General features: G+C 34.2%; 1 protein-coding gene across 1 annotated transcript in view; it reads right to left on the reverse strand.

Moving 5' to 3' along the window:
• The window catches only part of LRP1B (LDL receptor related protein 1B), a 2,378,573-nt gene that overhangs the window by 1,177,995 nt on the left and 1,187,266 nt on the right, over positions 1 to 13,312 (reverse strand). The window contains exon 7 of the mRNA XM_031963676.1: positions 4,706 to 4,868. Coding sequence (XP_031819536.1) covers positions 4,706 to 4,868 — 163 coding nt within the window. The remainder of the gene's footprint in view (positions 1 to 4,705; positions 4,869 to 13,312) is intronic.

The following is a 13,312-nucleotide window of genomic DNA, read 5'->3' on the forward strand; positions in this document are numbered from 1 at the left end:
CAAGAGGTGAGGCGTGAGGTGTGGGATTTGGGGATGGCAGCAGGGCATCTAAGGGGTGCTTGTCCCAGTCAGTTGTCCCATGTTCTCCAGGATGAAGGGCAGTTGCGAGTCCAAAGATTGAAGCCCAGATCTCGGGAGCAGGCTAAAACCGGGGTGTCATCCAGGGTAGAAATGCAGCAGGAAATGCATTAGGTCCCTTCTGTGGGCTGCCTGTAAGAACCCATCTAACAAGGAGAAGTAGGAAAAAATGCTGGGAGCAAAAGATTATTTGTCTATAGTAAAAAGTGTTAAGTAGTAACCCTTTCATTCTTAATTTCCAGGAAAGCTAATTTCTCCTGGGGTTGGTATTAAAGGGTGTGGACTAAGAAGTCAGGGTAGGCAAGAGGCTTATACATCTAGTCAAGATAAGAATGCAATTTAAGCTCTTAGAAATCTTTTAACTGTGCTGCCTTTCTTTAAAAAGAGTTGGTTCCTTAATAAGCAAAGACCTTGAGCCTTCCCCCCACTTTCCCCACTCTTATGGGGGAGGGGTAGAAGTAGTCAGAGGGAGTGTTAGAAGTGTCTCAGCACTGCCAACCCAGTTTACCGGCCCCTAAGGTGTTGGGATTGTCCTGGGATAAAAGGGGAAACAGGGCCAGACCCCAATTCCCTACCGGGGAGCAGGACGCCAGGGACCAATTCAGCCCCTGTGGTGTGACGCAGTTTCTCCAGTGTTCCTCCTGCTCGAACTCAGGACAGAGACTGGGGTCTCCTAGATCACACCATAGTATCTTAGAATGTCAGTTTCCTCATTGATAAAATGGGAATAATTATAACTGCAGGACTTAACTCATAAGCTTGTGAAGATCTAATGAGACAATAATATATGTAAAAAGCATTTCTCAATTTTAAATCATTATATAAAGATTAATAATTATTAAAGAGGAAGAAAGGATAGATACCAAAGCCCAGATATCTAGATTTCATAAGAGAGAGAACTTTTTGAGATCTTTAGTCAGATTCATATACAGGTAGAATATGGAAATTTGGGCAGTCTTACTACCAATAATAATAATAATTTCTATAATGTTTTAAGGTAGCCTGAATTAGTACAGACACAAGTTATAATCAAATGTCCTCAGTTCGAGTTTGAGTTCTGCATATTAATTTACTGTGTGATTTTAGACAGCTCAGTTTATCTCTCTGTGTATCACAATTAAGAAGACAGAAAAATTGATCCAGAGGACAGGAGGACCACAGTTTTTGCCAGTAGTCCTTGTAGGCACCTGGTTTCAACTCTTATTAAGGTTATCTATACACAATAGATTAAATATGGGAGCATTTATACCTGTAGGATGATTTCAAAGTTGGACCACTGTACTTTGATGATGCAGCAGTGTATTTGAAAAGAAGAAGGGAAAAGGAGTCAGTGGACCCGTTTTAAGAGCAGAGTAATATGGTTTGAATGTATGGTTGTCTGGGTCACTTTAGCCATGTGTTTGTGTTCATGTTTCCCTTGATTATGTCAGTCACTGAGGAGAGTCTTAAGCATTGGTCTCTTTGTTACCTAGGAGTGTGAATAAATAGACCTCACTCAAGCCAAGTTCTTTTGGAACTGATTTTAGATTTTCAGTGTGAGCATCCAGGTGTCCTCAAACTATGGCCCACAGGCTAGATGCGGTAGCTGAGGATGTTTATCCCCCTCACCCAGAGAGATGAAGTTTCTTTATTTAAAGGCCCACAAAACAAAGTTTTTGTTTTTACTATAGTCGGGCCGTCCAACAGTCTGAGGGACAGTGAACTGGCCCCCTCTTTAAAAAAGTTTGGGGACCCCTGAATTTTACACATTATACCTTGGTTATCAGGAACCACTAAAAACCAAGATGAGTTATGGTTTGGCTAACTGTTTCGTCTAAAGAAAATGATGGAAAAAATGTTAATAAATCAGATTAAACTTCGCCATATATGATAGATACAGTTTTCCCCCACTTATCTCATCTACCAGTATACATACCCTAGCAAACCTGAGTCCTCATGACTCTATAAATAAATCAAGGACAGCTGTACTTTCTAAGCCCTTTCTTATTTATCTATATAAAAATGTTCCCATCTGTGCCAGGAGAACCCTAACACAGGCACTTCAATTTCCTCATCTACAAATCATGTAATTTAGACTATCAGTGGCATCAAATTCTTCATAGGTATCACATAAAACTCCATAATACAACAGGATTAAAATATAACTGGTAAATGTTTTAAAAATAAATAAAAATACAATACCACAAAGAAAGTTGATTTGTGGTTGTTTAAATCAGCATACAAATGTAAGCATTATTTCTATTTTAATTTGACACGTTTGTGATGGGATTCTGATTGTTTCCCCCAATCTAAATCCCACAGAAATCCTCAATCACCAGCTGACAGGTATGGGTACAGGTCTACATGGTTTATAATTCCATCATCCATCAAGTCTAGACATACCACAGAAATCAACCAAATAACAAAATAGCACCAACAGGATACAGGCCAGGGCATTAAACCACAAACTTTAATTAATCTTTACCCTTGACATGATACCTGTATACTAATCTTTGATGTCCTTTGGATGAAAACTTTTGAGAAAATCTGACTAAATATATCATTGTCATACATTAATACCTGCCCTTGTGGCAGTTAATCTGGTCCTATAAATATCTTTATCTTGCTTTGTTGGGTTGCTAACTTCTGGCAAATTCTCTAAAAGTAGTACAAGGCACTCTAAAAATATAATTCAAAGATGTCACCAAGATTATTTATTTGAACCCCAACATTTTGGCTAGATGTTCTCAAACATTTTAGGGTTAGAGACATTGAATATCTAAATCAACAACAAAAAAATGAATTTTTTTTTTTTTCAGGAGCCTTTTCACTCATAGGGAAGCTTTAGTATTCTGATTTATTTCCTAGAGCAGGGAGAATGTAAGGCAATATCTAATATAAAAATATTTTTTAAAAGATTCTAGAATCAAATATGGAATCAGAGAGCTAGAAAGGACATTAAAGATTAATCAGTTCAACCTCATTTTGCATATGAGGAAACCGAGGTACAGAAAAGTCACATGATAGGTTAATGTCATAGAACTAGTTGATGGTAGAATTGAATTCCCAGCGCAGTCTTCTGATGCCTCCTTCTCTAGTACCCATTCTCTAGCACTGCATTCCATCATTTCCACTGTGAAAGGTGTCATGGTTTCCTTCTTTCCTCACTGCCTGAGGAAAAGGGAAAACAAGAAATGATTCCAGAATGAGTTATAGAGAACACCCTGCCACTCTCTGAAGGGTGGGCCAATCATCAAAACAGGGCTTTTCCATCCCTAATTTCAGCAATTCTGTAATTGAAAAATTGTGCCTGAGAGACATGGCAAATTCAAACAAAAAATTCCCAAGAACCTATTGTGATAAATGATACATGACAGAATTACATTTAAACAGCTACTAGGCCCAAAGGAATCCTGCAGAGAATAAGTGCAAACAACGTGAGGTTCCAAATTCCTTTGACAAAATGACAAAATATGGGTCTTTCATATAATGACAGGGAAAAATGGGAAGCCTGAAAATCTGAAATATGTTGTTTTTCAAAAGGGGAAGGGAATGTTAATGTACATCACATTCTAGATTGACATTTCTTTTTCAAAAGAATCTATGTTTCTTTGTTTCAAAGAGAACTAAACAAAACAAAATAAAATCACTTTACCTCATAGCATCTTTAACAAACAATATTGTTTAATGATGAATTTAAAATTCAACTCACATGCCCCAGGAAGAACAGCAAGCAAATACATTTCTAACTAGGGATGCTGAAAAGGATCCTGTTAGCACATCTGAAAATTTCCAATTCTTTCTTACTAGCATTACCCAACAACCCAAACAAATCAGTTTAAATACAACTTCTCTTACTAATGTCTTTTGAAACATCTCTGCAGTCAGATTGAGTCAAGTTTACCATCTGCTGAAAATACAAATACAGCGATATTCAGGAATTATATTATACAGCCTTCCTAGCAAAGTCCTGGCTTGCAAGCTGTTTCTGTCAAAATCAGACCCATTGTGATGATGCATCTTAATATTCAATCAGACTTTAAGTAAAGAGTGACAAAAGTCCACATATGGATGACAGCTGTTTCTTCAGTAAATATTTTCCCATTTATTGAATGAAGGCTTATGGCAATTTAGGATGTGTTCCATCAGACATTTCAGACTGAACTGCCTGGAGACTCATAAAACAATAACAAGGATAAAACTTTGGTTTCAGAATACTTACTGTAGTTTACACCTGAAAAAATAAACATTCCTCCAAGTAAAAGTCATGTACCTACATCATAGCCACAACACTTTTTCCCAAAATTTTCTGTATTGTAACTTTCTCCCTGTCCTTCCTCAAGATGCTAATATGTTTATTAAATAAAAATGTAAATATTGATTTTCCAATATTCTGAATAAAGTAGATGTGTTATTCATACTTTGCATAACTATGCCCTTGTCAAATTAGTAAGCATTAAGGAAGTTTAATGAGCTAATTAAGCAGAAAATGTCAGGTAAGGCCTAGTTTTATGCCAACCAAGTGGACTGAGAAAAATTGGAAAGAAGAGTAAAATTATAAAGGAAATTTCTTCCAGGCTCTTGATTTCCTGGAAGCATTTATTCAGCATCAAATTTGGAAAAACAAATCAAAACCTTGAGTATTTACCCTGATAGTGGATCCACAGCTACTGCTTTGGGATTGTGAAGCTCAAGGTCTATCAAGGTAACACAAATAGATCCATTGCGATTACATACAAAAATTCTGTCACTGACATGATCCACAAAGTAGAAGTTTCCAGTGAGCCAATCTATTGCCATTTGTTGTACATCTGAAAAGAAAAGAAGAGGAAAACTGAAATCACTGCACTGAGTAACAATTCAGACAGAAGAACCAAAATCCTGCTGAAATGCCAAAGCCATTGAAAATGGAAATTTCACAGAGTGTTCCTGTAATTAAAAAAAATGTTATGTTTAAGTCACTTAAACTCTCTTAGGATCAGTTGACTCATCTGTAAAATGAAAGGATTATACTGATAAATCTTTTAAGTCATTTCAAGCTTTAAATTCTAAGATCTCATGAGAAAAATCATCACCTATGCCATAATTACTGATTTTATTTTCATGTACAGCAATAAATATGACAGTTTGTATTTTCCCAGTTTTCTTATGCATTAAGAATGACTGCTTAGAGAGGAATCAAAAGGAAAGGTCAAAAAAAGGGGGGTGGGGAAGACTTCATACAAGGATATATTTCATTCACATCAAGGCTATGTAGATTTCTCCCTGCATTCTGAGACCAATCATTTCTCTTCACTTTATGTCTCAAAACACTGTCCCAGTAGCATGAGGCTTCAGTGAATGATGTCCTATCAGCAGAAAGACCAATATGGATGTACGTGTCAGTATTCCCATTAGTGATGACACATTGTCAAATCATAGAAGGAACAGCTACTTTGCAGGAATTCTTAGCATGCTGACAAGGACAAGCAGATGGTGGCTATTGGAATCCATTGGATTCAAATTTTCAGGCCATCGATTATATTTTCATTACTGAGATATACAGTCTATGGAAAACTATAAGCAATTCATTTAAAATGCTACCAAAGAAAGGTGCATGCATTTTTTTCTCCTTTCCAGCTTAACAGCCAGGATTTTGAAAAGGCTGAAGCATTTCTCAGCCCAAATAAATTTGGAATTGTATTTTTTCCATTATCATTTCAGCTGGAGCTTCCAAGCCTGCTCTTTCTGATGCCATTTCAAATAACCTCTATTCTGAAAATGTAAGAAGAGCCAGGACAATCCTTTCACTGCCTTATCCCTCCTGTACTGGGCTTCCTGTTGGTTTTTGTACATGTAATTGTAACTTTAAACAAAAGAGCAGCTTTGACAGCTTTCACACCTTATTTCAACTCCTTATCACTTCAATAGATATTCTGCTACTGAAACAATAGGTATTGTTAACAACTATCTACTTCTAAAGCAGCCAAGTTTTACTAAAGTGCCTGATAATTAAGTCACCATTAACTATGAGAGAAGGGTGGGTTTTATTTTGCCATCAATCTTCAGAAACTTCTGTATAAAACATTTTTTATATTAAGACAGTGAATAAAGGAGCAAAAGATGCACACTGGAAACAATTGGGCATAGAACTCAAGCTAAAAGAAGCCCTCCATTCTGACACACTTAGTTAAGTATTCCAATGGACAGGTTGAATTGTTTAGGAAATTAAATGGATTCCTCATCACACTTTATAGAGTAGCCCTAACACAATTTAAATGAATTTATGGACCAACAAAATATTTAAATTTTCAATGAGTTCTTATTTTATGACTATTCTATTTTTGTCTTTCACTTCTTTAATAGATATTGTTTCTTACTACAGACTCAGATTTTTTTATTTTTATTTTTTGCTGCTCAGTCCTTTGGCACTAAGATTTCTTGTTGAAGACACAGTGGATAGCACATAGGTACTGAAATCAGAAAGACCAGAGTTCAAATCTACATTCAGACACAACACAACTCTCACTTGCTGTGTGACCTTTGGCAAATCACTCAACCCAGCTGTGTTGCCAAGAAGAAAAAAAAGTTCTTCTTGAGAAGCAGACATTATTAAACTTATTAATGGGGACTTATTAAAACAAAATGGGGGTGAAAGGTATATCTTTTTGTTGTTTTTAAATTTATTTTACTTTTAAAATTTTCTGTTTATTAAAAAAAGAACAGAAAATAAAGAAAACCTAAAAGAAAAATGAAATAAAACAAAACAAAACAGAACATTGTCATGAACCCAATAGAAGATCAGAGAGGATTCAAAATAATAACAATAAATTTCCAGTTAAAGAAAGAATATATAATAGTATAAGAAATTTTATTCATGAAAGATAAGTCCTTAACATATTACACATATCTTTTATCCTCACACTTGTTATAGTATATTTAAGAAAGCTCTGAAATCAGAAAATCTGATTTGAATATTGATTAGCTATTTAAATTCTAAGACCTGAAGTAAGTCACTTAGACTCTTTGGGCCTCAGTTTCCTTTTTTGTAACAGGAAGATATATGGACTATAAGTACTACAATCTTATACCTGATATTTTAATGCCAGAAAAACTAAGGCAAGACAGAAATTTGTTTTTAATCGTTTTAATGTGGAGAGTTTTTTTAGGTTAGCCAGCCGAATGAAACTATGTTCAAAAATCATTGGACACTGAGGAACTGAGGCAGGGAATTTTTATTACTAAGTTGGGTTTGCAAACAGAATAACCTGAGTATACAATCTTATAGGAGAAACAAAGGCAGATAAGGAGGGCAAGGACACTGGGTGAGTGGACAAGCCATAATTCCAGGAAAAGATCATAACTTAATCCTGATAGGTCAAGATAAAAAGATTGAGGGCAGGAGATAGTTAGGTGAGGGACAATACTCAAACAGAGGGGAAATTATCCTAGCAAGCATAGGATTTTAAGATACCATGGAATGTAAAGTGGCCAGAATGTCAAGGTTTTTCCTGACTCAATTCTCCCAGTCCTAATAGCAAGGAAAAAGGGTGAGCTATAATAATTTTATTCCTGGCATAACATTATGATGTATCATAGAACCAAATATGTGGACCTAGAAGGGTTCTTCATATAGGAGTAGATCTAAACATTACATTTTATAGGAAACTGAAAAATTTATTGGGTTCTTTAAACATGAACTGGCTCAAACTCTGCATTTTTTAGACTAGGTAATTGAGGGAGAGAATAGTGAAGAAACCTGCCAGGCAATGGAAGCACACAGACAGTGGCAAAACCACTCAAATTCAATTTTTTTCTGCCTCAAAAGTCTACATTTCTTTTAAACCAAATCATATTATTTTCTAGTTTGAACTCTAGATAGAAAAGCACCAATATAAAAATTTAGCTATTAAAACATTGACACAAATTCTTTTAAAATTAATAGACACCCATATTTAGAAATTCTAAAGTTGTAAAAATGATATACAAGTGAATCTGAATCAAATACAATATGACTTGGCCTAAAAATAAATCAGAGAAGCAAATTAAAAAAAATACTAAACATTTATAATTGATTACAATGAAACAATACCTCATTTCCTCTCAGGCCATAATGTAATTTACAGATGAATTTAGGGAATGGTTTCCACAAAGAATATCACTTAATACATTGAAGCATATAGTCTCTGGTCTTGCTCTATTTTTCAGACTTTTGAAATAAAATAAGAAAATTCTAAGCCCATGTTTCAGATTTGTTTCAGGAAAAAATTATTGAAGATTACAATAAAACAATATTTTAGTAAGCACTTATATAGTGTGCAACCCTGTGCTAAATCTCGGAGAGCTACAAAGATTAGAAAATTTTCATCTTGGCTTCAAGGAATTTATAGTCTAGCATTAAGACAAGAAAACATAGGTCTAATAGCTAATATATATAATACTGCATATTATTAGTTTATTTGCATTATTTCACAAAATGCTTTCAAGAAGCACTTTAAGAAGTATTTTGTTTTAGTTCAGTCATTAAATTGGGCTCTTCATGAACTATTGCACCCAAGCCATTCTAACCTCCATATCTCTAGAAGTCTGTTCAAGCTCATGTTCATTTTCTCCATGATCCTATCTATCCATGACATCCTCTTCCATTCTATTTTCCTTTTGCCTTCAATCTTTCCTATTATCAGGGGCCTTTTAAATGACCTCCATCTTCCCATCATGTAACCAAAACATTTCATCTTCAGCTTCACTTATTTGACCTTCCAGTGAATAGCTTCGATGAATTTAAGTATTGACAAATTTGATCTTCTTGGTGTCTTCAGGACTCTCACAAACAATTCCTCCAGCACCACAATTTTAAAATGTTAATTCTGCAGGCTCAGCTTTCCTTATAACTCAACTCTCATTGTCATAAATTGTTACTGGGAAAAAAAATGGCAGCTTTGATGGAAGACATTTATATATGAGAAATATAAGGAGGACAGCTAGATGGCATAGTGGATAGAATGAATATGTGGAGTAGGAAAAACCTGAGTTCAAATCATGTCTAAGACACTTACTAGCTGGGTGACCATGGCAAGTCACTTAAACCAGTTTCCTCATCTGTAAAATGAGTTAGAGAAGGAAATGGTAAACCACTAAAAAACATTTGTATCAAGCAAATCCCAAAAGAGTTACAAAGAGTCAGACACAACTAGCATAACTTACACAACAAAATAAAGAAGGAAAGGTTCTTCCAAGAGTGATTAAGGAAGGCATCTTTGTGGAAAACATTTTATTTGAGTTTAAAAGGAAGATAGATATTTAATAGATGAAGAGAGTTTGAGAAGAACCCAAAGTACTGTGAATACAATAAGCAAGGCCACAGAAGTGTGACAGCAGTGCCCATTTGATAAGAATAAAATTATCCAGTTTGTAAAGAACATAATTGGAATTAAAATGAGACAAGGCTAAGGAGGGAAAGTAATGTCAAATTGTAGAAAATCTTGCATTTGAGGTTAGATAATTCTATTTTTATGCCTTAGGAAATAAGGAGTTATTAAAGATTTTATTGTCGTCATTGTTGTGTTTTGATTTTTTTCTAAGTAATGACAGAATCAAATATAAACATTAAAAAAAGATTCTGGCAGTGTTATGTAAGAAGGATTGGAAGACTAAAAAGTGGAGGAATTAATATCTCTATCAGTTGTCTATTACAATAGTCCAAATGGAGGGATTGTTTCTTTGTATCTGCCCCTACAACATCTAACAACCCTGCCAAATATGTATATGTATGTAGTATGGATTTTAATATAGTAAATGCTTGTTGATTGATTACCTAATGGTTATGAAACCCTGTGCTAGGATAGTAGAAAGAGGGAATAAAGTGAAGAGAGCAGTTTTGAAAGCTGCTGTAGAAATGAAAATAACAAAATTTGGTAATTGATAGAATATTAAAGAAATGGAAGGGAAGAGAAAGAAAGTCATAAACACTGGAAATTGAGAATAGTAGGAAGAAATAGTGAAATCTGAAGGAGAAGCATGTTGAGATGGAGGGGAAGAGAATATATTGGGCTATAATTGACATGCAAAAGGATTGCACACATGCAAAAGTCCTAAAACTGAATAGAGAAATTAAAACATTATAGGATTCTGAGCTGAAAAATCACCTTATAAGAGATTTATTCAAAATTTCTCATTCATTGAGGAAACCAAGGCTTGGAAAAATTCAATGATTTTGCAGGATTCTATTTTTCTGAATGGTTAAGTTCCAATTTGAATCCAAATCTTCTAACTCCAAAATTAGTTCCCTTTACATAAGAATTTGAACTCTGCTTCATACATTAATTTGCAATGTGACTTTCAAAAAGTCATTAAATTTATCAGTTAATATCAATTTACTTTGATGGAAACATTACATATAATTTGATTCATTGAGAAGAAAGTTGTATTCAATCAGTGACCATAAATGGGAAGCTGAACTGTCTTTTTGAGCTCAATGATTGTTTAATAGTTTTCTTCTCTACCCTACAGTTTGGGCACAGAGTTGGGATGATAATGTGCTATTCTCAAAAGAACACTGGATTTGGACTCAGAAAACAGAATCATAGAATGTAGGCCTTAGATAAGACCTCAGAGGATATGGAGTCTAATTCACATCTGAACAAAATTCCATTTTACATTGTAAAGGAGGAGGAAAAACACAATTATTATGAATTTTAGGAAAACATCTCTCCAGATAAAGGAATTTCCTTAATCACAGACACATGAGGGAATGTCTTGCTAAGTCTCTTCTTTGATTGCAGGATAGGAAAACAAACTAAAAAAGTGCTCCCACAGTCTCCCTTCATAGAGACACAAAATGCAGTTAGATCTCCATTTCCGATCAGCTGCTTGCCTTAGTTTTAATTCTATTATTGTCTTCATCATACTCTACTACTGATAAACTCATTATCAAGGTCACTTCATATTTGCTACTGATATCTCATAAATATTTTCAGTTCTTTATGTTTTTCTGATAGAAGGGTTGGGAGGTAAAGAAAAAAAAAAAACACTTCCCATACCCTCTCTTTATAGAAGGATCAAAATGCCAGCCAATTTTAATTTGCTTTAAATTCAAATGCACTGTCATCTTTATCATGCCCCAGAGCTGGTTATTCTTTGGCACTCCCTTCCTATCTTTCAGTTCCCTTTTGTATATTATTTGGTTTCATTAGATTGTAAGATCTTTGAAGAGAAGAACTATCTCTTTTTCTTCTTTGTATCCATAGAGCTTAGCACATTGTCTGTGCATATGGTGGCATTTAATAATTTTTGTGTCTATATTGTCAATAAGAGACTTTCAGGTTGTGCTTTATTCTATTTACTGGCAACACCAGGATGAATTAAATTGATTCTATCTTGAAGGGGATATCTATTATCTTAAATATTGCTAATAGAGAGAAATTAATTTTCTCATAGGAAGATGTGATCTGATCTTTGTTAACTCCTGTGAATCCAAGACTTCTCCCTTTCTTTTGTGAAAGGCTACTGATTGATTGTGTATTCTAAATAATCTTTAAAAAGTTATAAAAATGAACAAAAGATAGTTTACCTCTCAGATCTGTGGGGGAAGAGTAATTTATGGCTAAAGAAGAACTATGGTACATTATAAAATGCAAAATGGATAATTTTGATTATATTAAATTTAAAAGGTTTTGTGTAAACAAAACCAATGCAGACAAGATTAGAAGGGAAGCTGAAACTGGGGGAAAAACTTTTATACCCAAGGCTTCTGATAAAAACCTCATTTCTAAAATATATATAGAATTGACTCAAATTTATAAGTGACTCAGGCCTACTGCAATAAGCTTGTGATATAGAGAGCCATCTGCATCCAGAGAGAGGACTGTGAGGACTGAATATGGATCACAACCCAGGATTTTCACCTTTTTTTTGTTGTTTGCTTGATTTTTTTTTTTCTTTTTCATTTTTTTCCTTTGGGCAGCATGATAAATGTGGAAATATGTATGAAATTGTATATGTTAAACCTATATTAGATTATGTGCTATCTAGGAAGGGGTAGAGGGAAGGGAGGGTGAAAAAATCTGGAACACAAAGTTTTGTAAGGATGAATGTTGAAAACTAACTTTGCATATATTTTGAAAATAAAAAGTTATTATTTAAAAAAAATTACAACTGGGCTTATACCCCAAAGAGATACTAAAGAAGGGAAAGGGACCTATATGTACCAAAATGTTTGTGGCAGCCCTGTTTATAGTGGCTAGAAACTGGAAAATGAATGGATGCCCATCAATTGGAGAATGGTTGGGTAAATTGTGGTATATGAATGTTATGGAATATTATTTTTCTATAAGAAATGATCAGCTGGATGAATACAGACTCTTGGAGAGACTTACATGAACTGATGCTAAGTGAAATGAGCAGAACCAGGAGATCATTATATACCTCATCAATGATATTGTATGAGGATGTATTCTGATGGAAGTGGATTTCTTTGACAAAGAGAAGATCTAACTCAGTTTCAATTGATTAATGATGGACAGAAGCAGCTACACCCAAAGAAAGAACACTGGGAAATTAATGTAAACTGTTTGCATTTTTGTTTTTTTTTTCCTGGATTATTTTTTACTTTCTGAATTCAATTCTTCCTGTGCAACAAGAGAACTGTTCAGTTCTGCATACATATATTGTATCTAGGATATACTGTGACATATTCAACATGTATAAGACTGCTTGCCATCTGGGGGAGGGGGTGAAGGGAGGGAGGGAAAAAGTTGGAACAGAAGTAAGTGCAAGGGATAATGTAAAAAAAATTACCCAGGCATGGATTCTGTCAATAAAAAGTTATAATAATATATATATATATATATATATATATATATATATATATATATATATATTTAGAAAAAAAATAAATAAGTTATAAAAATTCAATCTGTACCCTAAGAAGCTAAATCTTCTACCAACCTTAGCAATCTTTTTTATCATGTTAATTAATGTTTTCTTTTCAATTTTTTGACCCTCTTTCATAGATCTCACTGTAGGTGAAATCTTTCCTGACTTCTGATAGAACGCAGGCTGAGAAAATTCTGTCCAATAAGGGAGAATTGATGACTTTCTCATATAATTCTTTTAATTTTTAGATAGCTCCAAAATTTTCATTATTATAAATAAAATCTAAAGTTAGTTGTTGAAAAACTTTTTCCATTTTCTATGAATTCTGTCCTCTTGGTAAAAATTACTGGTTATGATTTTTCTGGGTACCAATTTTCCTCACTTGCAAAATGAAGTCAGCTAA

The sequence above is a fragment of the Sarcophilus harrisii genome, chromosome 3 (assembly GCF_902635505.1).
Source record: "Sarcophilus harrisii chromosome 3, mSarHar1.11, whole genome shotgun sequence".
In the NCBI taxonomy this organism is placed as follows: Eukaryota; Metazoa; Chordata; class Mammalia; order Dasyuromorphia; family Dasyuridae; genus Sarcophilus; species Sarcophilus harrisii.